This window comes from Pleuronectes platessa, chromosome 21, assembly GCF_947347685.1.
Source record: "Pleuronectes platessa chromosome 21, fPlePla1.1, whole genome shotgun sequence".
In the NCBI taxonomy this organism is placed as follows: domain Eukaryota; kingdom Metazoa; phylum Chordata; class Actinopteri; order Pleuronectiformes; family Pleuronectidae; genus Pleuronectes; species Pleuronectes platessa.
Window position 1 is genome coordinate 7,267,407 of NC_070646.1, and position 25,304 is coordinate 7,292,710.

General features: G+C 41.1%; 3 protein-coding genes across 3 annotated transcripts; 1 reads left to right on the forward strand and 2 right to left on the reverse strand.

The window, feature by feature from the left end:
* Positions 1-18: 18 nt before the first annotated feature.
* ndufb8 (NADH:ubiquinone oxidoreductase subunit B8) lies at positions 19-2,623 on the reverse strand. Its single transcript, XM_053413767.1, has 5 exons — positions 2,506-2,623; positions 2,130-2,256; positions 1,877-1,976; positions 1,001-1,156; positions 19-180 (listed from the first exon to the last, which is right to left on the reverse strand). The coding sequence occupies exons 1-5, from the start codon at positions 2,594-2,596 to the stop codon at positions 88-90; spliced, it is 567 nt and encodes a 188-aa protein (XP_053269742.1). The 5' UTR covers positions 2,597-2,623; the 3' UTR covers positions 19-87.
* A 576-nt stretch (positions 2,624-3,199) lies between these two features.
* Positions 3,200-6,448, reverse strand: gpx9 (glutathione peroxidase 9). Its single transcript, XM_053414285.1, has 5 exons — positions 4,655-6,448; positions 4,458-4,551; positions 3,724-3,854; positions 3,496-3,626; positions 3,200-3,423 (listed from the first exon to the last, which is right to left on the reverse strand). Exons 1-5 carry the CDS (start codon positions 4,784-4,786, stop codon positions 3,366-3,368), a joined length of 546 nt encoding a protein of 181 aa, XP_053270260.1. The 5' UTR covers positions 4,787-6,448; the 3' UTR covers positions 3,200-3,365.
* On the forward strand, positions 5,807-10,907 carry fbxl15 (F-box and leucine-rich repeat protein 15). The gene is made up of 5 exons (XM_053414284.1): positions 5,807-5,968; positions 6,299-6,458; positions 8,846-9,348; positions 9,458-9,676; positions 9,855-10,907. Exons 1-4 carry the CDS (start codon positions 5,943-5,945, stop codon positions 9,645-9,647), a joined length of 879 nt encoding a protein of 292 aa, XP_053270259.1. The 5' UTR covers positions 5,807-5,942; the 3' UTR covers positions 9,648-9,676; positions 9,855-10,907.
* The last annotated feature ends 14,397 nt before the right edge of the window (positions 10,908-25,304 follow it).

Genomic DNA, 25,304 nt, shown 5'->3' on the forward strand with positions numbered 1-25,304 from the left:
AGAGACAAAAACACAATCTTAACTTTTATCATACGTTTTTATTCTTCACAGAAATATATATTTACACAAGTAGAAGATTTTAATCGTTTAGATTTCGTAGTTTTTCACTTCCTCCGGCTTTTTTTCTGGATCTCCTCCTTTCTCCAGGTACAGGTCGTTGTAGGGAAACTGTTTCGCTGCCTGGAACACAGACAAACCCTTTTATGGAAATGTGCTTTCAAACAAATGCATTTTCTCCATGACTACTTTGCATTTACTGATATATTTCCACAGAACAGCTGACATTCATGAGAAATTTGTAAGAGTATCATCACAGATTTACTGAAAACATAAGAAATACAGTAAATACAATGAGCATGAGTATCTAAATCATACTTAAAAGTTGTATATCATCACAAACTGTACAATTTGCGTTTTTTTTTGTAAAAATTTAAATCTATTTTGTGTTAATTAGTGCACTAGAACACACATGGGATATTTTCCATCTTGGCCTATGTTCTAAAATGGGACAGTGTTTAGGTTATAATACGCATAGAGGTAATGATGTCAGATCTACTGAGGGGGCAACATGGCTTTCAGAGTACTGCCATACAAGCCAGTAGTAGTCAGATTTAACTTTAGCCACAGAGAATCCTCAACTTTGGCCTGTATCATTGATTACAAGGCCAAAACTCTTGATGACTCTAAGGTGCACAGCCGCAGTTATGCAACTAAAATCTGCTGGTGGCCGATGACCCCTGCTTACATCTTCTGGAAGTTGGTGACTTGAATTGTGCAGAAGACCTTTAACGGTACAAGGGATATTCACCATCTTAGCCTATATTCTAAGATGTGTCACGTAAAATGTATGAAATCAGACCATCGCTCACCAATGTGAATTTGAAGCAAGAAAAGCATTTTTAAAGATAATAGGAGATATTTGGAGAATGATTATCTTCTCCACATCAGTCATTAAGACCACCCTTTGAAAATGAACTTCCAGGCCTTGATCTGTACTTACAACAGGTTGGTACGCTGGGAATTTCTCCCCAAGGTAAAACATAAACAGCATGAACCCGATGAACCCAAACAGCTGTTTGCACATGGTGGACCAGGACACAGGGCTGGGAGACGTATCCACACGGTTCCTGATGTACATATCAAAATCCCAGTGCATCTACAAATAGAAAGAGACCAAACACATAAATAATGTAGGAAAAAATGTATACTGTCTTGAGTGGAGAAAGAAGAGTTTCTGCCCCAGTATATTACTTTACTGAGGACTGATAACATGCACTTTGAACTTATGCTTGTTTTTATTGCTTCCATACAGTAAGGACACAGAAATACGTGTACAACCTTCATCAGACATTATCCATTGTGATGTATGAACGCTGACTTTTTTTTGCTACAGTATTAGACTGCGATTGCAATTAATTTGAAATTGAATTCTGATGCCATAACGTTAAACATGTACAGCTTGGCAATACTGGATTTTTTAGGCAGATAAATATGATTTCAAACAACATGTTATTCAGCCAATATTAATTTTAGTGATTAATTATTAATGACATTTCAAGAGTAAACTTTTTGATTGGATCCCAAAAATATTAATTGGTGCAGTATTAATGAGTTATATTATCTATTGATTCTGTGTATCTAAACAACAAAGGTGATGGTAGAGAGGGATGAGCAGTGTGCATGTGGTGGGGGGTACAGTAGTGTTTGTATTTAATTGATTTAGCAATACTGAATATATGTTTTTACTTAGTAATAAGGTGTAGTGTAATTCAAATGTTTATGTTTTACTGAGCTTGTTGTGTGTTTTCATTAGTTTTCGAATGTAATAAACAGAACCAAATCATTCAAGGAGCAGTAAATAAAACCAGTATCTCACCGGCTCTCCCCAGTTCCTCCTCAGGTCAGGATGGTCCCACTTGTACCAGGGGTCCCTCTCGTGCTGAGATCTATCTTGTAGCTTTGGATAGTCACCGAAGCTACAAAAACACAATGAAGGCATGATTATCTGTCACTTTTCATTGTGAAGTGTGAGTGTACCAGGTAAACAAAACAAAGAACCAGTTGCACACATTCTTTCAGCAACCACAGTTGAACTCCCATCAGGCAGAGATTTTCAAAATAAAGCTCACCCCTCTCCCTTGTCCGGATACGGTTCATACTCCGCCACCGTCATGTTGTACTTCTTTGCTGCAGCAGCTTTCTCCTCTGGGGTCTGGGGGAACGCACCAGGCAGACCATCCTTCGTCAAACCAGAGGCTGAAACACAAGCAAATATATAAGAACAATACAATTTATAAAGCTCTAAGAAGGCGAATGAAAACAATGACAACGACGAAGCTAATCTGTCCAACTTCACTCTCATTCGGGATAGCCGTTCAGCTAGCATGAGCTAACGCTAGCATGTCAAGGTTACGTTCATTGAGGGGCTTGTATTTCACATTTTCACGCACGTATCCACAGAAAAGTACATCACGCTGCAAGACGAAAAGACAACGCAGGACTCACCCGCTCTGCTTCCCGACACCAGGGCCGGAAGGCCGGACCGGTTCCCTCTACAGAGAGCCTGGGCCAAGCGTCGGAAACCAACAGCAGCCATGTTGACTGTCTGACAGAATGAGCAGTGCGCATGCGCAAGGTTGGAAGTAGAGGTCGAGATAAGGACCAATTCAATGCGGAACATTCGCGTACATATTTAATGCAGACATTAAAGAAATAAAGAATTGTACAAAAACATTATTTATAATATTTACATATAGCATTGCAATACAAATATATCAATAACTATCAACAAGTATCATAATGGTGGCGGTAAGGCAAAGAGGAACATTGTTCAAGTAGATAGAAAACTTTAAAGATATTTTTTAAACTTTCTTATCCACTCCATTTCAGAGTGACATATTGTACTTTTCTCCACTACATTTATCTGACATCTTGATTTGCATTTTTAGACTCGAGGACATCATGGAGGGGGATATGAGCAGAATCTGATAGAAAAGTAAAGCGTAAAGTGGAAACAGTTTTTTGTCCAGTTTTACTTTGATACCTCAGTCTGTTGATTATACCTCTACTGAACTGTAGGATTCATTTGTAATGGGATACTTTTACAAAGAGACAACAAAAGCAACCATTCATAGGAGATTTGTTTCGTAATGCTTTATTTAATTCTGTATCAGAGCCCATAACATTAGACAAGAGTGTGACGGTGACATGAAAACTCCTCCAGTGGCTGAAGCGAACTGTTCTCAGAGTGAATGCACTAAAGCTCTGAGTCCTGCTCCTCTTCCCATCAGATCCAGCTCAGTTGCATGTTCGCATTTCCTGGGGGATCGTCACTCTGCCACCAGTGTTCAACTTCAGAAAGTCCGTCAGAGAAGTCCTGCTATGTCCTTCTCCACTTTGTCAATGGGGCAGTGAATTTCATATCTGCAGTATAGGGAAAACATTAGAAGTTATGCATGTTAGACCTAAAGGAGTGCAGTAGCTCATGTTACTTACCTTCTGAAGGGCCGGCCATCAGCAGTTATGAGAAACTTCTCGAAATTCCACCGGATGTCATTGACTTTGATTGGGGACCAGTAGAATTTCTTTATATCTCCAATAACAGGGTTCACAAATGGCAACAATTCCTGAGGTGAACAAAGAAAGGACTAAGGTGACAGCTGCACTTCTGACAGAGAACATATACCATATAACCAGAAATGTGATCCTGTGTAAACATATTACCTTCAGATAGCTGAAAAGAGGCTCTTCATTTAATCCATTCACCCCAACCTTGCCAAAGACAGGAAACTTGGGCACAAACCCTCCACCAGGTCTCACATACTTCAGAATATTGAGGGTTTCCTGATTGACTTCTGAAAAAAATGTGTTATAAATGATTTGTTTTAAACAATAAGTCACGAAAACCATCTCATCCCTCGATTGCTACCATCCAGACTCTGGCCCAAAATACTGTATGCAAGTGGACAGCTTTCCTATCCAAGATATTCTGGCTTCATTTCTGGATAGTGGAGAGAAGTGGAGATGTGTCGCCAATCTTTGTATACAGTGGTGAACATGTAAAGAAACTTTATGTAGGTCAGAGATAGTGGAGTATTTAGGTCCCTTAATTATAAAAAATACCAATACAGTAATGTAAAAACAGTTAAAAAAACACACAAATAGTATAAGCAGTAAATGTATTTAAAATATAAATGTAAAAGTACATACATAAAACTTGGATCTGAATAGTAACTAGAAAATATAGCTGTCAAATAAATATAGTGGAATCCAAATTGCTAAATAAAGCAAAAAGAAGTATCTAAAAAGTGTTCCTTAATAGAGAACTTGAGTAAAAGTACATTCCACAAAGGATTCAAGGAGGCTCCACAGTACAGTATTTCTCTTGGTGCTGTAAAACAGTTATTGTCCTGTCAGATTTACAATCTGTCACATTTCAGAAGCTTCACTGAACCCACCAGGTGACTGAAGACCAAACTGGTTGCAGGTGAATCCTAAGACAGTGAAGTTGAGGTCACCAAACATTTCCATCAGTGCATTCAGTCGGTGGTACTGAGGGAACAGGACACAAAAGCAAACGGCTCTAATAAAAGTGACACAGCTCGCGTTGTTATGGATCTGACCGCAATCAATCAGGGCTCTGGCGGGATATTACCTCCTCTATAGTTGACCCTCAGAAGGTGGCAACGTTGACGATGAGAAGCACCTTACCCCTGTACTTACTGAGCGGAACCGGCTGTCCGTCCAGGGTCTCAGCACAGAAATCATACACTGATTTATTCGCCATGTTTGTGCTCCGGCTTGTAAAGGGGGACTGTTAGTCAGTCAGGAGTGAGGATTCACTCTCGCTTTCCTGTTGGCTCATCTCATTCACGCAAACATAACTCATGGGTCAGCAATTGTTCCTCATGACTGACTTCATTGTTTCTCTGGACAGAGGTGAGCCGGCAAGGGGGGTCAATTGTTTAACACATGTGTATCGGGAAGAGGAGCTGATGGCAGCCGATTGGGATTAGGAGATAAAATAATTTAAACAAACATGTGGGCACCTATAGATGTTTCTACTTATTTTAGCTGCATTATTTCCTCTTTACAACTGACAGTTTGATGAGGTCTCAGAGTAAAGAGACAATCAAGCGCAAAACACATCTTTTAAATTGAATTCCTCAAGTTTTCAACAGATATATATTATTTCTTTTACATGAAATCATCTGAACTTCCTGCTTTGTACTTTTTCTGTAAAATATGGAAGCACTAAAAGATGTCTTTATCACAATAATTAAAGTTATAGTATTTTAATTTATATGACATTCTGACAAAAATTTAATGTTAAATATATTGCTGCATTCACTTGTTCTTTGAAAACGCCTCCATCTTTGATGGTATACTAGACTGAAATCACTCTAGATATAAAGATATATATTAAAGGCAGTTAATAAATTATTTAGCTATTTATATTTAGTGAATCAACTCAATCACCAATTCTCGGCTTTTCCCCCAGAAATGCCAGAAGATTTGTATAATTTTCCACATTACAATTTTCACATTTACGTTTTTTGCAGTAGTATTCAGGGAAGAGGATGATCCTTGTGGAGATATATTATTTAGACTTTTAGCATTTTTATCCCTGTCATCCCTTTCATTTTATACATACAATTCATACACTGTTGGATTTGAATGCTTGTTTTTTTGTTTAGCATGATCTCTTCTATTTTTATTATTAATTCGAATAGTAAGAATAATGGCAATAGTAACATTATTACTGAACTATCAACATTGTTGTCTTTCATTGTGGTTCATTCTTCCGACGGTCCTTGAAGGCAGCACCGGGTTCGGGCTACACCTCAGCCGGTTGAAAGATGCTAAAGATAAACACGTTGTTTTTGTGCTCGCGTGAAGAACAACACACGTTGAAAAACGGTGTCTAACGCATCGGACTCACAATGAGTGAAGACACCACGATACGGACGTGAGTGGCTTTAAAACGCAGTGTTTTTTTTAATTTACAAACCCAGCGGGGTCGGTGGCCCCGGCAGGTTAGCTTCTCCGCTAGCGGCTACAGCAACAACGGCCGAGTCACCGAGCCCGTGTGTCCGTTACCGTTAAACATGGAAGCAGACTTGTGTTGTAAATGTTTACCCCCGTGACACCGCTGGTAGAGACCCTCCAGTCTGCTCATGTAACCCCGCTGCTGTTCTCCTGCCCTTTAAACCCCCAGGTTAACGTGTAACCGTGTTGTTATCGTTGTGTCAGCTGTACACACTGTAAACACTCAGGTGTGTGTGTGTCTCCTCTGCAGATGTCAGCTCCTGGATCTGCCCTGGGAAGATGTCCTGGTCCCCCACATCTTGTGCTACTTGCCCCTGCAGCATGTGGTGAGTCTGCAGAGGGTGAGCAAGCAGTTCCACAGCCTCGCCCTGGTCTACCTGGCCAACTGCAGGACGTTCGATCCGTCCCCGGTGAGTGTGTGCACTGGGTTTCCCTCTCAGTGCAAAGCGGGGTGAAGCTGAATGTCACACGTGTTACACAGATCTCACTGTCATGCCTGTTAGAGATCTAGCAGAAACCTAAAAGACACAATAAGGCCTCTGATAACCAGAGATTGTACTTGAACTTAAATGTACTTCCTAGTTTGCATGCGATTGTTTGATGTATTGAACCTGGACCTAGATACAGTGCCTTGCACAAGTATTCACCCCCCTTGGACTTTTTCCCATTATGTACTGTTACTAACTGGAATTCAAATAGACTTAAATAAACTTTTTCCTGTTTGATCAACAAAACATGCATAGTACTTTGGAGGTGCAAAATAAATTTTATTGTGACACAAACAATAATGACAACAAAAAAGTTGACATCTGTTGGGTGCATAAGTATTCACCCCCCTGTGTCAATACTTGGTAGAACCCCCTTTCGCTGCAATTACAGCTGCAAATCTTTTGGGGTATGTCTCTACCAGCTTTGCACATCTAGAGATGGAAAGGTTTGTCCATTCTTATTGGCAAAAAAGATGAAGCTCAGTCAGATTGGATGGAGACCGTCTGTGAACCGCAATCTTCAAGTCTTGCCATAGATTCTCTATTGGATTGAGGTCTGGGCTTTGACTGGGCCATTTTAAGACATTAACATTCTTTAATCCAAACCATTCCTTTGTAGCTCTGGCTGTATGTTTAGGGTCATTGTCCTGCTGGAAGATGAACCTCCGCCCCAGTCTCAAGTCTTTTGCAGACTGCATCAGATTTTCTTCAAGGATTTCCCTGTATTTGGCTCCATCCATCTTTCCCTCTATTCTGACCAGTTACCCTGTACCTGCTGAAGAGAAGCATCCCCACAGCATGATGCTACCACCACCATGTTTCACTGTTGGGATGGTGTGCTCAGGGTGATGGGCAGTGTTGGGTTTTCGCCACACATAGCGTTTTGCATTGAGGCCAACAAGTTCAATTTTGGTCTCATCTGACCAGAGCACCTTCTTCCACATGTTTGCTGTGTCTCCCACATGGCTTCTGGCAAACTCCAAATGGGATTTTTTATGGATCCCTTTCAACAATGGCTTTCTTCTTGCCACTCTTCCATAAAGGCCAGATTTGTGGAGTAGACGACTAATAGTTGTCCTGTGGACAGATTCTCCCACCTCAGCTGTGGATCTCTGCAACTCCTCCAGAGTAACCATGGGCCTCCTGGTTGCTTCTCTGATTAATTTTCTCCTTGTCCGACTCTTCAGTTTGGGTGGATGGCCTCCTCTTGGTAGGTTTGCGGGTGTGCCATATTCTTTCCATTTTCTTATGATGGATTTTATGGTGCTCAGAGAGATGTTCAAAGCTCTGGATATTTTTTTATAACCTAACCCTGCTTCATATTTCTCCACAACTTTATCCCTGACCTGTTTGGTGAGCTCCTTGGTCTTCATGATGCTGTTTGTTCAGTAATGATCTCCAACAAACTCTGAGTCCGTCACAGAACAGGTGTATTTATACTGAGATTAAATTGCAGACAGGTGGACCCTATTTACTAATTATGTGACTTGCAAATGTGACTTGTGAATGCAATTGGTCGCACCAGATCTTTGTTAGGGGTTTCACAGTAAAGGGGGTGAATACATATGCACTCAACACTTTTCAGATTTTTATTTGTAAATAATTGTGAAATCCATGTAATATTTCCCCCCACTTCCAAATGATGCACTATTTTGTGTTGGTCCATTACATAAACTCACGATGAAATAAATTTTAATCTGTGGTTATACCATGACAAAATGTAGAAAAGTCCAAAGGGGGTGAATACTTATGCAAGGCACTGTAAGTGGCAGAAGATTGATACATAAGTCTAAATGAGCTAAAATTAGCTTCTAGCAAATGTTCCTCTCAATGATTGTGAGGATAACTAGAATGACACTCATCTGCCGCCCATTCCTGTTTTGAAAGCTCATTTAAGTTCACTGGATCAGGATTTTTATTTGTATATTAGAAATATCAATCCCCTTAAAGAACCATTAAGATCCATGAGTTATTCTCCAGGAAATCAATGAAAATGTGGAAAATGTCCAATCACCTAATGTTAAAGTAAGTTTCATGGTAAAATGTCTGTTCCTTTGCAGGAATGGGCAAAAAATGTATTAAATAAACGCATATGAAAACAACGTCTTGGCAGACTTAATGAAAGGCTTCTTCACACACAGTTCACTCGCAGTTTTCTAAGTGTTTTATGTCTCCCACGTACACATGACCTTGTAAATGAAATATCATACTTTCCAATACTTGAATTGAATGTGTTTTAAGGGCTGTCGATACTGAGAGGCAAGTTGTTTGCAGTACTTGAAGAAATCTACTTTCTGCTCTGTTGACAGATTGGACAATGCATTCCCAAGGAAGCGTTTTGCTCCATGCTGAAGGACAGCAAAGTTCTCCAGAGGCTGTCTCTTCAGAACTGCTCAGACTGGGTGACGGACCAGGAGCTGCTGCCGGTCATCGGCCAGAACCAGCATCTGCAGAGAGTGGAAATGAGCGGGTGCGTTTGGCTCACCCGGCACTCCCTGGTGGCCGTGTCGCTGAGCTGCGCCCACCTCCAGCACCTCGGCCTGGCGCACTGCGAGTGGGTGGATAGCCTGTCCCTGCGCAGCCTGGCCGACCACTGCGGGGGGCTGCAGTCGATCGACATCACCGCCTGCCGCCAGCTCAAGGACGACGCAGTCTGCTACCTGGCCAAGAAGTGCTTGAAGTTGAGGTCTCTAACTTTGGCAGTCAACGCCAACGTCACTGACGAGTCGGTGGAGGAGGTGGCCAAGAACTGCAGGGGTCTGGAGCAGCTGGACCTGACGGGTTGCCTGAGGGTCAGAAACGAGTCCATCAGGTACATCTTACTCTCAAGTAGAATCCAACTAACTTTGTGTCGACACTTTGACACGTATCATCTCATTTGTGCGACCATCCGTAATGTCTTATGCATGCTGTGCTCACAGGACTGTTGCGGAGTATTGCCCAAAGCTCCAGTCCCTGAAGGTGAATCACTGCCACAATGTGACAGAGTCGAGCCTCGATCCTCTACGGAAGCGCAACGTTGTGATAGATGTGGAGCCCCCATTACAGAGGGCTCTGGTGCTTCTTCAGGACGTGCTGGGGTTCGCTCCTTTTATCAATCTCCAGATATAACCAAAGGGTCATGAATCTGCAGGACATAGGTAGGTGGTATCAGCAGTATATCTACTCTACACGCTCAATACACGTTCATGTTTAAACTCAAGGTTCAAAAGGCCAGAACTTCAAATCAGTGAATTAATTCGTAATACATTTCATGAACAAATAATGCTGGAAACAGTCAATCGATGGTAATCAACATTTCACATTTCTTTGCCACAGGTGTCTTCATATCAGCAGTCACACGCTCATGAGCTGCTGTGAGACAATCCGAAAAAAATCCTGAATGTGTTGCACTCAAGTTTGAATGTGATCAGAGATACGTATTCAAGATGGTACTGAAAATGCTTAAATGACTGAAGAAAGCCATGTACATTTTAAAGAATTGCTGCCTCATGTCCAAAATATGTCACGGCACTTTTTTGGGGTGTTGTAATAATCTGGGTTTTTAGAAAATAAGCAATTCCGACCAAAGTTTAGTGAGTGTGTTGTATTGTATGTACCTTGTGTACATGATATTGTGAGAGAGAAAAAAGACGCCGTAAAACGTATGTTTCATTTAGAAGCATTAAAAAAGTTGAATTAAACATGATTGAGTTGAATTAAACGTCTAATTTTGCATGTTAAGTGTCCATTTAAAGATAACAGTTTTTATTAGTCGCGTTTTTTTTTTATTATCTTCCTGTCTGATACCTCTGCCTGCCATCACAACACAGTGAAGGCGCTTTGTTTGTTGTGTAGATCATGGGTCTTCCAGGAAGAATGTCTCCTCAGGATCATCATCAGACCTCATTGTTTACAGTGCTTAAATGTTTCCTGATGAAAACTGTTTTAAGCAACAGTTATAACAATTCAATCAAGTCTTAATGGCTAAATGATGCTGGGGTAACTGGGAATGTTTTGTTTTGTTTTGTTTTGTGTGATGCAACCCTTTAATCTACATTAGTAACCTGAATGGCATTCTGTTGAGAGAGTATCTCCACCAAGGCCCAACAGTCCCTTAATTAAACCACAATTAAATACATTAGATCCAGATTCTTATTTGGGTCTGCACCAATTTGCAAATGGTTATAAATGTATCATTCCCCTTAACGTCACTTTTTTTATCACTATCCATTAATTGTTCCAGGAGAAATCCATGAAAATGTAGAGAAATGTTATAGGAAGTATAAAAAAATTGTATATATTGGTTTCTTTTTTTCGTGCACTGATTGCTGGTTGTACATCAAATTGCCCTTGAAGGATAATAAAGATTTTCTTTTATGGACAACTTTAGTTAAGCTGCACAAACCAAGCAAGCTTAGCAGAGGAACCCAGCAGCCAGCAGGGGGCAGCCTCAGGACATCACATGGAAACAAGCAGCAGCAGACTGCTTGGAAATTAAGTAGCAAAGATCCAGGGATTTGTTGTTGTTGTAGATTTGTGCAGTAGTGAGGCCTCACCTGGTCTGTGCATGAAGGGGAAGTCAACCTGAGAAGCTAAACTTGAATGGGGACATCCAGAGGGGGACAGAGAGACAGCTCACTTTCAAAGTAAAAGTTCAGGAAGCCGGAGGTTTAATTTGAGTAATGAGTGACCCTTACTCCTTTTGCTAGTCGATGGGAAGAATATGTCATTTATTTGATCACCGAATATATAAACTAGAAACTCAGGCAAAACTAAAAGGTTTTGCATGAATTTTCAGAATTATATTAGTTTAAATGTGCCCACACTGTGATTCTTGTAAGGTGTCAGAAGCCAAGGTTGGAAACTACTGGGTTATTCTCTAACAATATTAAAGCATGTTAAATCATCCAGTATTTAAAATTCTAAATATAAAAGTAGCTTTTAAGTAAGGCCGTCAAATATATGTAGTAACGTAGAAATGTAGAAAATACTCTCTGAAATGTGTATCAAAAGCAGCAGAGAATGACACAGACACACACAATAATTTGTCCATGTTCTTGCTGTGCTAAGTTTCTGATGGGGACAAGAAGGTTGCTGGTTCAAATCCCAAAGGCAACCCCAACTGAATGCTGAAGTGTCCTTGGAAAGACACTGAAACCCTATGAATAGGCAGAACTTCAACCACCTTTTTATTGCACAAAATCTTACACTATGTAAATAAAAAAATAACTGAAAAATATTAAATTAAATAAAATAAATAAAAAAAATAATAATAGCAAAAAAAAATCCTGCGCAGGATGTGCGCAGTTGACTTCTGTGCAGGAGGTAAATAAAACACTTGAATTAAATAAAAAAGTAAAGTTTTGAGCAAGTTAAAGCCCTCAAACAGCCAATTAATTTGCCTGAAAAAATTATTATAATAACCTTACAATTTTGATAGGGCATTACTGTCTGTCAGTGCCTGTCAGTGCTCGGGCCTAACGGATCCACCGAAATCATCGTCCTTACATCAAGTCCAACCCTCCAAATAATGTCATGGAAATCAGTAAAGTAGTTTTCCCATTATCCTACCACCAAAGAATCGAACAGACAAACGGATGAAAACATCCTTGACGGAGGTAATTAATGTATTGGACATGTTTGAAATAAGTATAGGAGTTTATTATGACTGTTTTCCTGTTAAGCCTTTGAAAGGACTTTTTTACAAAGCACCTGTGTTGAAATTATTCCCTGTAACAAAATGTATGATTTATACAAACAAATATTAAATTATAAAATACAACACCATCACTTTTCCTCCTTCGTCTGTTTGGACAAAGCAATAAATGGTATTCTAAAATTATATCAGCAGCATTGAAAAAGCACAAAATCCTAAATCTATGACTCAAAGAGGCACAAGGTGGCAGCAGTGAGTCGGGATGTTTATGTTATACATGTTGCTTGATTGCATCTAAACTAACAGTGCATGCAGGTCTGTTATTTAAATATATCAACTGTCAGTATCAGGAGGAACCTGCATGATAAGGCCAAGAATCTTTTTTTCTAAGATTTAGATGATGGAAAGTTTTTGTTTGATTACTAAGGAGGTTTGTGAACAGGAGCATCATCTACCTGATGCAGTGAATGCACAGTAAGAATCCCCATGCCTCAACAGCTAGGTGTTAAACTCCCTCAGTTTCCCCTGGAGGTCCGGTGGGCAGACTATATTGTAACTTGTCTCTGTGACAACACAACAGGTCTATTTTCCACTTGATGGCACGGTTTACCCCATCTGCTGTGGGCCGTCCACTTGCTCAGCGTGCACCTACAGAGAGTTACATTTGGAGGATCGACCGGTTTTCCTTCTGCCACCGAGGAGACTTTACAGCATCGGTGGTTGTGAAATTTCCATTCGCAAAGCCACTCACTCGCTTTGAATAATCTCTCTGTATTTTATTCACACTTAAACCAAAAACCATCAAGTGATCAAATGATGCACAGTGGAGAATATTCCTATGCACGCAAAGGGAATTATACAAATCAGCTGTAACTGCTCAGTCTCAGTAATGCGTGTAAAAACACCTCATGTGCTCAGTGAACCGTCCTCGCTCCTGTCCAGCAGCCAGCGGGTTAAAAACGTTTCAGACTACATTCATCATGTAAGACTTCAATTAGCATTGATCTGCAGGAGGGGGAAAGAAACATCGCTGCGTTATTATATACCATGGAGCAATTTCTGTTCCAGTGATTGAGTGTGTGGGGGGTTTTCTCAAACGCAGCCGGCCCAACATATTTTGTCTGCCTGCCAATAATCTGGCACTTGTCTAAATTATTGATCAATAGAAACTGATCATTTTATACCGAGGCACAACAATGTGGTTGCTTCATTTTATTCAGAATGCAGCTTGAGCCCCTGGCAGCATGTAATATACTGTACTTATTAAAAGAAAGAATAAATTTGAGTTCAATCTCAGGCTGCTTTTCGATGTCCTCCCTGACAGAGTAACTTACTGACTGTGATCCTTCCAATAAAACAATTAGATATAATATATATATATATATAGCTGTGCTACCACTGTCAACATTAGTATTATATACTGTATTTAGAAGTTTAGCTGTAAAGCTAAAATTGTGACATATTGTTAACATTATATTTAGACATTTGATGTGAAAAGTTAAATATCACAAAACATAATTTTGTTCTTTTCATATAGTATCATATCTTCCAGTCTGTTCTGAACATCAATATCAGAGTTTTCAAAATATGTGGCCCTATGTAAATATGACTCTACCACTGTGTTTGGTGACATAAAACGTGAATTATGGGCGAGTTGAAATATACATACTACACATACACAAACACTCAGACACATATAATACACTTCATTGTATTTCCTTAAATGAGAAGCAGGAAACTAAATACCTCAAATCGAATTTTTAAATACATCAATTCACCATAAGTTGTTTGAACACAATTAAACCCACATACTTTTTAGTAAATTATTATTGAATCTCATCAACCATAACCAAACACTTTCATTCTCTGATAAGAAGAAAGAATATGTATAAAATATATAAGGCTTCCCCCCTTATGACGGTATAATAAGTGTAAGTCTCAAGTGTAAGTTCTCCTTTTAACTAGCTTTGGACCTCATACCTACAGGTCAGTTACCATTTGTTTCATATCGTATAACAACCAGTCAAACAAAAGACTTGAATGTCAATGTAACTTACGTCCACCTGCAAATAAAACCACATTGAAGTTGAAAAAAAAAACAAGAGAAATAAGTAAACTTGGGAATATTTTTCATGTAACATCAACCAACTGAATAATAAAGTAAGAATTAGCTAAATTCTTCAGTCATTTATACATCATCTTAAAAATCTGCTCAGGAAAATAATTAGAAACTGCTTGAGGATACTTTGCAGCCTCCGGTTAATTAAATGAAGTTCTCAGAAGGTGGAGCGAGGAATCACTGTAGCTGCTCAGACGGGCCCAAAACTGTGTCAGAGATTTTGTTCATTTTCATATTTTTAATTAACAGACTTTTTTTCCGCCGCCGTCTTCCATCAGTGAAGGAGTCTTTCCCCCGTTTATTTGATGTAGTTTATCTCCCCCAACCATTCACACATGGGCCCGTTGGATCCTGGGACTTAGGTATCCATCTTTTGCCCACCAGAGAAGCATAACTAATGACAACATTAAAGTGGCTTTTGTGAGCGTGGCCATCGAAATGTCGATCAACCAAGCAGGAAATAATGTCGGGGTTTTAAAATCTCGTCATGAATAAACATGTGTGTTTAGAATCTGGTGGGGCTCAGGTTTGGGAGGGGAGTGAAGGTGCTGGTGATGGTAAATCTTCAGGCTTCAGGGATGTGAGCAAAACAAACTAGAATATGTGTGTTTGCAGCCTCAGAGGGGAATGGATGACAACACCACACAAGACGTCTTCAGGGTGCCGTCTAATTGAAGCGACGTTTCCAGCTTTCCAGGGACTCAGACTTGTCAGAGCCATTAGCATCCTCCCTAATTACCACGGCCCCAACCACCGGGCCCGGACGGGGGAACACATGGTCAGCCGGCTCCGGCTCCGGCCCCGCAAACCGCTTAGTTAGTCCGCACTAAGTTTACCTCTTCATTAAGACATTTTTGGTGTGATTTGCCCTGAATGAATGGAGCCTCACAGCCAGAGAGACTCGACTGTTCACTGACTGCATGGCTGAAGAATGTGCTGGCCCAGTTCTTTGGGAGGAACCCTGGGTTTCACTCCAGCATCGTCACTGTGTGGTGTCTTCATTAACCAATCAGTGCTTATAACAGAAGTTGTGATTAAGAGAAACAACAAAAAATTCACTAAAATAAAAGAATGACAATATTAATTAAAATATCTGTCACTATTTTTATGGCATTACCACCAGGTGTCGGTTTCTCCATCTGCTACACTGCTTAATCCATCACCTTGAGCTGAGGGAACTTATGATGTGATATTCTAGTGATTAAATAATGAGTCGATCAATTAAAAATGTCGGTAATAACAATAATCAATAGTTTTGATGCTAGTACCGTAAATATCTGTGTAAAAGAGACACTTGAGTAATGGTCTATAGCTGATGGACTTGAATAATACTCCAATACTCCAGCACTATATCTTTTAATATTATCAGACTCATGATGGGACAGTTGTAAAAAGGTATACAAGTCGATGCAGCAGAACCAGAGATATTGTCTGACAACAGCATCTCGCTCACATGACCCATAATGCAACTTGACTGCAGACAGTTTGGAAAGTGGCAGAAAAAGCTGGAGGTTTCACCTGTTTAAGCCATTAAGCCTTAACCTTACCATGGACCTCCTAGCAACTGCAAAGAACCCAGTTGTTATATAATACATCTTACAGTATATCAATAATAATATATATACATATAATAATAATATTATATACAGGGGAGGCATAAACGTGGCTGTGTGTGTAAAAGGTTTCAGTATTTCTTACATTAAGACACTTCATGGTCGTTCTGAACATCCAGTGAAACAATAGATCAACGGAGGAGATATCAGCTCTGAGATCATGAAACCTGAGCTGAACAGACCCACGTGTCCTCCCTTGTTTACTGTCAGGCTCCAGATGTTTACGATGGGGCTTCACAACCAGGTGAAACTCTCCTCGTGCACAGTAGCCGGCTGATGGAGCTCCTGTCACATCCCTGATCCACTCCAGCCTCTCCGCACAGGGAACTGCTCCTTCCCTTTTTCCTGAGGCCTTCTCAAAATCAGACATGGGATTTTTTTTTTTTAACTGAAGATGGGTCACAACTTCCCTCCCCTCCTCTGCAGATGCTGGTCGGTTAATGAAGTAACAACAAATTGGGCCGCGGGCTAATTTGGAGTGGCGTTCCCTGGCCCCTCTTGGCCCACAGAGATGTGTTTCATTTTCTCTTATCAGTGATTCAGTCATGTGGATTCACGCATGGACGCCTCTGTCTCCCCCGATCGCTGCGCTAATGGAAACTTCGTTAATGTCATTAATCTACGGGCCGGGACATGTACTAAACACATATTTTGCTGTTTGTGCTCCATTTGTCAAATAATACTGCGAGTTTCCTTCATGTCAGAGGGAAGCAGCTCGGCTGAATGAGACAGACGAGGCTAAGGTGATGTTTTTGTATTTTTTTTTTTGGAATGTGTTAATCATTTTGTGGATTCGAACATGGAGAGATATCCTCCTCCAAATCATCACACTTCATTTCTTGTATATCCCCATCTACAGACATGGATGGTGTTTAATTCAAATTGGGCGTTTGTTCACTGAATTCAGACTTTGGATTTGTCGTGAAGCAGATCTTTGTGTTCCTGCAAAGTAAATGACAGCCTCCGGCATCTCTCAGTGTCCACTAAGCATAACAAGATGTGATCTGCGATTACAGCACAATGCTGAACTCTGATCTCTGTTGGCTGGAGGACACAAGTTCAACACAGTTACTCACAATTTAGCAGCCCAGATTAGTCAGAGGTCAAAATGCTCCTGCCAGGACGGATACTCATCATGTTTTTTTTTTTCTTGTATGCGTATACTGTATTCTCTATTAGGTAAATCAGCGTGTGTTTATATCGTTGGCAAATGAAGCATAACTAAAGAAACTTGGCCTCTGGGTGCCCGGGTCTGGGCAGGGACTCAACCCTGGGTGTCAGAGGGCTGGGGCAGGAGGGGGGGGGTCAACTCTCTGGGCTGAGAGACTGGAGGAATGAACCTTCTTTAAACCGAGACTTGTCCAGTCCATCAACTTATATTTGAGGTAATTGATTAGGAAGTGTCAGAATGCAAATGAAATGCCTGAATAAGCTCAACATATGCTTGTGAACAAGGTTTTTCAAGTTTTTAACTTCAATGATTCTGTGCAGAGCATTTAAAGCATAATGTTTTAAACACTAAAGGTTAAAGGCCTTAGATTCAGCTTTTATACCCAAAAACAGGCCATGGCAAACATATTTCTTTATTTTAGGTATATTTGAAGTAGGTTTAAGTTATTCTAATTTGATGTCAGTATCTCCTTTACTTATGGTTGTGCAATGAAAATTACCTTTTATAGAAAACCAGAGTTATGACTGTAACTAAAAGACTAATGATGACCCTTTTTTATTTTCAGGCTACTTTGTCTTGTTTTAGTTATAAGTGAAGATGCATCCTGGGATGAGAACTGAAAGGAAATGAGTCTCAATGTAAAGATATGAATACATTAGTGATATTTCACATGGACAAGTCGAGGGGCGAGTTGTTTATTGTATTTAATTACCTGGTTATATTGTGTATAAATATATTTCTTATTAATACAGACGGACAGGTTGTTGAGGTCTGGTTCTACGATCTAAAACTTCATAGTTGTTTAAATGACCATTTACGGATACACTCTTTAGTACAATAATATCCCACATTTCTGACTAATTGTATTTGGAAGAGTGATTTACTGGATTATTGTGTTTTGTGAAAAATGTTGCACATTTGCAACAACTTGATCAATCAGGACCCTTGGAAACCCTCATAAAAACTGAAAAAACAAATAAACACTAAATTATTGATAATATACTTATGCAGTATTAGCAACTTAAATGTAAGAAAACAAAAAGAAAAGAAAAGGAAAACTTCTGGTATTGAGCTCTGAAAGGTCACAGCACATCCAGCCTGTAGTAGATCAGAGGAGGTTCAGATGGAGCTGATCGGCCTTTTCATCTCTTATCTGTCCCTGATGGTCGTGGATGTCTGGGGTGGCTGGTTTCTTATCTTCCATGGCCCAGTAATATCCACAGGGGACCAACACCGTTTGGCACCCTGAAATCCCCTCTCCCCTGCACCGGATGGGAAATCAGCCCACGCGGATCACAGGGCTTGAGACATGGATGCCATATGTCGTCCTCTTTATTCCCTGTGGAGCTCGGGCCTCTCTGATGCCCGGCGTCTAAATGCACACGAGAGACTTGGACAATATGTGACGTGACAAAGGAATTTGGGCAGTTTATGTTGTTGCTTGTCATCATGAGAAGATCGACGAGACGCATTAGCATCTTTTCAGCACTGAAGACACACTATCATAAAGAAGCAGTTGTCAAGACTCTAATGGAAAAGTATATAAATGCAGTAATTATTAACACCACCATTCTCGGACTGAATCTCCACTTAATATGGTTTTGTTTTTAAAAATCAAAGCCTCACATCCCTGAACCGTGTTTTGATTTTTCTTGCTCTTATTAACTTTTGAAATATTTCTTTTTTTCAGTACATGCCAGCCACATAAACACAACTTACAACAAATCATGACCACAGTGAAATAAACAATAATAATAATAATGATAAGTCAAAATACAAACAATTATTAGAGGAAATAAAAAAGTGAATTAAGTTTAAGCTGTTTCTTAGGACACTTTTTAAAGTATAATTGAAAGATTTTTAAGTTTTTCCCCAATAAAAACATACAACCACATTTTTCTATATAAAATAGCATTTAATTATATTGGAGATTCGATATCAGGCTTCAATTTACAAACACAGATAAAGTGTGGTTGCATCTTGATTGACAGGCCTGCTATAAAAAAAAGGGTGCACTACTGTGTGTGGCCAGCGGAGGACGTGCTTTCCTCAGACTGGGGGAATAGGGAACATAAAGCCACACAGAGGCCATTGTGCATATAGATCTTTACAGTACCTACATAGAGAAAACTAAGAAAGTGGATACCAGAGGCTTTACTAGAAAGAAATATACCACATGTACATTATGAATGAAAACAGTTTTTAATATAATTATAGGTTTTAAAAGTTGAGTTAAATACAATCAGTGAAATAAAGAATTCTACAGTTTGTAGATAAATAAATGTGTTTGTTAAATAACCTCCTCCCTGTACGTATAGATGAGTGAGAACTGGCCCCACAACTTTCAACCAACTTTTCCCACGCAGGTGTAAAGCCCAGCGAGATGAACCCACCACAGCACGATGCGTGTGTGACGCAGACGTGGGAGACCTCCATGGAAACTTCTTTATGAAGCAGATTGAGGACAATTTGGCTGCTGAAAGGTGGTCCCTACCTGGACGGACGGGGGCTCTCTGCCAGCTGCATGTCATTTCTATCAAATGTGGCCAGGGTCTGTCAATTAAGAAAACACAGGGCAATCTGTGGCCGCTGAAAGAGATCCCCTTGGCCCGCTCCCAGGCTGAGAGACGGCCTTTTGTTCCCAGGCATGTCTCACATACTTTCAGAGCCCAGATAAGCTCAGGCTTCATGAAGCCCTGCTTTATATTTGCCCACTGTATGTCTCTGTGGGGTCAGGGAATATGGGGAAGCACTGTCGGAGAAAAAGGTCCCCCCCCCCCCCCCACCCCAGCCCCCCCAACCACACACACATTAAGGGTTCAGGAATAGAAGCCACAGGTTAGGTGGTCCTGAGGCCAGACCAGGGGACTTCTTTCTCTTTTCGCTGAATGATCCCACCATCGAATCTTTCCTGCTGCGGACGTAGACTGCAAAACAAGCAGGCAGCTTCGGCCGTTTCCTTATATCTGATAAACAGGTCCCCTCTGCCTGGGTCTGCCAGTGTGTGAGGGGGAAGGGACTTTCTTTTTTAAAGTTCCAGCCGGACCACCCACAGTCACGTAAACAGGTACACCAAAGGTTGGTTGAAATATAAGTCGAGGGGAAAGGGAGGGTTGAGGCCATCAGGTAAAGAGGGGGGGGGGGGGGGTCAAAAAGGGACCTCTCGATGACTCAGCGTCATTGTGGTTTATCATAAAATATGTCTTTTAAGAGAACGGAGGAAAATACCAAGCATTCTTTGTACAAGATACTCTCTCGTGAATCAGAGTGACTTACCTTAACGTAGGATAGAACACACAGGTATGTGCATTTTTATAAACCAGACTTTATGAACAATGTGTTTGATTAGTTGCCTTTTTGTTTTTGTAGTTTATTTACTTTAGTTTGTTTCGTTTTCACACGGATTTCAATTAACCAGTTTTAGTTTTTCATTTCGGACATCGTGCAGAACTCAGGTATTGCTATCGGTAAGGATAACACATTCTATATGACCAAAATTTAAGTTAGGAATTTGGCAGTTTATGGTTTAGGCGAGGCTCCTTCAACAATCTTACTGCCAGAACATTTCTTCCCGACCCTCAGTAATAAAAAGTGCGAAAAATGCATCACAATAAAGTCCTTTTGTCTTTGCCTTTGTAATATATGATATGAGGAGATGAATAAATGAAATAAGTGTCTTCAAAATGAGACGTTGTGTTGAAGTTGAAGCTCAGTGGTGTTTTCACCTGGCAATGTATCGAATAATTGGTCTTAATAACTTATCTGTAGATTGACTGATAATGGACATTATCATTAGTTGCAGCTCTATAGTTTGGAAGAACTGGACTGACCTTAATAAAACCCTTTCACCCAACATCAGAGCCATTATCACAGATGCTCTTGTGGCTGCGTGGAAGTAAATATCTACAACCTGGTTCTGATAAACAGTTTAAAACCTTCACAGAAGAGTAGAGTAACTAATATTTATTCAACAATCACATACTGGTTTAACGGTTAGAGCATCCACATAGTTTTGGCTGTACAGTAAAGTGTTGCATGTTGGGAAAAGCTCTTTCTCCATCATTTCTTATGTCTTTCTCTTAAATTTGAATTTGTGATCACTCCATTCGTCATTGTCAGCAAATTGCCCATGCAGAAGTGGAGGTATTTAGCGTCCGGCCTGGGTGTGGTTCCATTAGACAGCTTTAGGAGCATGCTGAGTGCTCTTGAAAATTAGTTTTTGGGCAACTTCCCGGGGATGCACAGTCTCCCAGCAAGCCACCGAGGCTTTGTCAGGACTGTGCTGGTTTAAGCTCGCAGCTTTTCAAGCCTCCCATTATGCCTGACCCAGTCGGGCAGAAAGCGAAAGAGCCTTTTCTGCAGTCATGTGGGCACACCGGCATTATACACAGTTCAGTATTAGATATTTGTGAGTCATATAAACAGAAGGGAGGGCACTGAGGCTTCTTGAAGGGGAAGGGGGGGAAAAAACTTTATAATTGGGGAGTTATATAAGTGTCTAAATCCTCCTCCAAGGATTTAATTTTCCCTCTTTGTGTGTTTTGAAAAGCAGGAAAACCTCACAGCGGAGGTGACAAATCCTCTGGCACACACAGCTCAGGGTTTTCAGAATGACGTGTTTAAGGTGAGAGATAGTTAACAGCCTCCTACTGTAATCCCTTAGTTATATTTTGCCTTTTTTTAATACCTATAACCAACCAAAAACATGTACTACTGAATCTAAATGTTTTGCGTGAACTTCCTTTTGAACATCTTAAACAAAATGAGGGAAAGCACAGACTTGACAGATAACACAACAGACACACTTATACCCTTGCACTGCTCCAAATGTATTTATCATATCTCCCCTCCTGAAATCATCCCCCCTTTTTCTGAGTCTCCTCTCAGACATTCAGGTCTATTTAGCCTCATGCACCCTTGTGTAGATTTGTTATGGTTCTCTTCTTCCTTCAGTAGCCTTCCCCCAATTATAAACTGTATAGATTTCCCCATGGTGAGTCCCTGTCCTGTCTTCACAGTGATAGTGTGGATGTGTGTGTATCTGTGAGTTAGCTGTGTGTGTGTGTGTGGCTCCCTGTTGGCCCAGATGCTGGGGTGTGTACAGTGTGTAAATCTGGGGCTCGTCGGGTCACTCAGGCTTGACCTGGTCTACGTCGGGCCTTGTCCTCCGAGCGCCTCCAGCAGTGTTCCCCTCCTCAGCTCTGACCAGCCAGCCTCACAAACAAGGATTTAGGTCATCTTGACACCCCCCAGCCCACCCCAACCCCCCACTGCATCCGCCATCAGTTTGTTAACATGGCAGGGAGTCACTGCCTCCGATGACATGTGGATGCAGAGTTGACGCTTACAATAGGTGTTTGGACAGAACAGTTTTTTTGCCTTGTTGCTTTATATTATGCACATTGTGTTTCTTAATTCAGTTGCTCAACTTTGTACCTGGAGAGGAATTTCTCACCCATAGTTACAAACAGCTCCCTATAACTATCATTGTCTGTGTATAAAGATGGACGACGCGTCTCCACTTCCTCCCATTGTCCAGAAATGAAGCCAGAATGTCTCAGATACTAACGCGGCCATCTTGTGCATTTAGAGCCAGAATACATGGAGAAGGGATCAGGGAATGAGGCCAAGGCATCAAGGTCCCATTCATAAATGTACTCGACCAATCACAAGTGAGTCAATCAAATAACTAACGCTTGAACAAACTTCAGTATGGCAATACCTAAAATCTAAAAAATACATTTGACGTGTACTTTTAGTTTGATCCATGTCCCATCCACTAACATGGAGGGATTTATGACATATACCGCAGCCAGCCATCAGGTGGCGACACTTTGGCTTACCTTTTTGGGAAGCCATTGTCTCTCCCATCTTTATTTACAGTCTATGTAATCTATACAAATTATTTTAATAGCATCCCTATATCCAAAACGCCCATATAATTTGATCCCAACAATTCATAGAACCCCTTTGCACATCCAACCAATTTTCCAGAAATGATCTGGAGTTCATGTCTGAAAACAGCTGATGAATTGTGACGTGACACCACATGCTGTAGCCTTCTAACTGATTTTCATGGACCCGCTGTTATCTATATGTTTTACCTTTTTATTCACAAATCCCACCTCACGTCAGCGCTGCAGACAGGAGAGAGCAAAGGCCTGTCCCAGTACAACATTTACATGGTGCCGCTGAAATCAGATTATGTATGGGTTCAATTGACTTAATGGATTTGAAGAGACTAGATCCTATTAATGAATAGGCTGCCCTACGGCGCTGCCCCGACCAATAGCAAGCTAATCTGGCATGCAAATTAAATCCTGCCTCAATATGCCTGCCTGTTTAATGCGATCCATTACACAGTTTCACTTATTTATATATACTATTATAAAAGAATGGGCTTATAAACAAACCGCGGGAGGGGTTTGCTCTATAAATGGGGTTGTTCTGGCTCGGGGCCAGTGGAGGGGGCTGTGACGTTCTCTGCCAGTCACCGACACTGGGGCTGCCTGTGGTGTGGACTTGATATATTAAAGTGAAAATGATCAGTTCACGTCTAACCATGAATTTATCTTATCTCAAGTTCTTCCCGTCGGTGTATTTTATCATTATGGAGTGTTTTGCTTTACGTTGCAGGCTTTTTAGTGAGGTTGTATAATGCATCATGAGAGTATGTTAAGGGGAAGGGATTTGATCTGTTTCCGATTTGATTATGTTTGAAACATTTAATCTCCTGTGCCTCTTTTCCACTCCACATTCCCGCCACTTTAAGCCTCGCTGTGCTGCGGGGCGATAAGTGATTTGTAGGTAGCAGTATGTGTGTGTACTGGAAGTCATAATCTGGCACATGATCACGCTGAAGGCTGAGCAGGACCTCTGCCGAGGAACTCCGGCGCTTCCAGCCTCCTCGGTTCTGCCAGGGCTCGTCATGCCTGGTTACCTTAGAGGCTGCTTTGTTAGCGTCGTCGGGAATGGGGGTCAGGGGGAGGCCAGATTTCTCCTGACCTCTGCTGAAATATTACAGCCAGGTTTACTTACCGGGGGGAATGAGGCTCCATAACTGGGGAGCAGTTCGAGGGAAGAGGAGGGGGGGGGGCCTGAATCTGATGAGGCTTTTTCCAATGGTGAGGTTAAATCACAGCCACACTATAATTCCAGCCGATCCCCTGCATCGTTTCGCCTTTAAAACGCTCCCACGCTGGACGAGTCTCATGTCGCACCAAGGAGGATAGTCTGATTCAATCTGTTTCAGGGAATTTCCGAGCATACTTCAGCACAACCGGCTTCTTTTTGAGCAAAATTGAACAAGACGTGAATTGAATATTTTCTGACATGGGTTCCCTGACAAATATAAATAAATAAAACCTTCCCGATGCAGGTATGCTTGAGTGTGTGCACCTCATTTCAAGCACAATTAACTTGAAATGGAGTGCTGCAGGATCAATAGTCCCCATTTGATCCAGAGGGGGTCTGTCACTCTGTGGAAATGGCACACGCATGGTAATACGGGCAGCTTAACAACAACTTAGAGGATTTACAGTTGCTGTTTTCGGGCAAACATGAATAACCAAGCCGTGGACCACACTTAAGGAGCCATCTTCTTTTATCCCAGCTTCAATTAATCTTAAGGAGAGATGCCGTTCACAGCTAATGAACAAGGGGTGAAGCTAATGCAGATGGATACCGAGAGGTGAGAGCGTCAGAATAAGATTGTCTGTAATATTCAGAATCATGGCAGGGGGGGGCTTGGGCTGCATGGTGTTGCTATAGGCATCCTGGCTGTAGCCGCTTGCCTTAGAAGAACACAACATAAAAAGATAAACGAACACTGAATGACCCTGACGTAGCCGTGTTCCTTCATCATATAAATAACAAAAAGCAGAGCGAATAAAGCAGACTGTGCCGGGGCCAATTCCCCAACGGGTGCTTATATGAAATGCAACTTTCAGGCGTTCTCCCCTCTCCGAATGTGGCATTTATTTGCAGGACTCTGTTTCAATTTAGAGGGAATGGCAGCTGAAGGAGGCACAGGGGACAGTGTCTCATCACCGCCACTTACCACTCTTATAGGCCTGCTGCCGGCGAGGAAAACCTCAGCAGGCAGCTCCACTTAAACAGTGAAGACCTCCACCAGTCAATGTAATGTGCCCGCCTCTGATAGCCTCATATTCTCAATCCTGTGTGGGTGCGTGGGCGTTTCGGTGCACATTCAAAAAGGTTCACAGGG

What these genes read in the sequence shown, in the direction of transcription:
- ndufb8 (XM_053413767.1), bottom strand. Translation starts at nt 2,596, where the DNA reads ATGGCTGCTGTTGGTTTCCGACGCTTGGCCCAGGCTCTCTGTAGAGGG. An exon ending in GGTGTCGGGAAGCAGAGCGG is followed by an intron (nt 2,257 to 2,505) that starts GTGAGTCCTGCG and finishes CTTGTGTTTCAG; the next exon opens with CCTCTGGTTTGACGAAGGAT. An exon ending in TATCCGGACAAGGGAGAGGG is followed by an intron (nt 1,977 to 2,129) that starts GTGAGCTTTATT and finishes GTGTTTTTGTAG; the next exon opens with CTTCGGTGACTATCCAAAGC.
- fbxl15 (XM_053414284.1), top strand. Translation starts at nt 5,943, where the DNA reads ATGAGTGAAGACACCACGATACGGAC. An exon ending in GGACGTTCGATCCGTCCCCG is followed by an intron (nt 6,459 to 8,845) that starts GTGAGTGTGTGC and finishes CTCTGTTGACAG; the next exon opens with ATTGGACAATGCATTCCCAA. An exon ending in GTCAGAAACGAGTCCATCAG is followed by an intron (nt 9,349 to 9,457) that starts GTACATCTTACT and finishes CTGTGCTCACAG; the next exon opens with GACTGTTGCGGAGTATTGCC.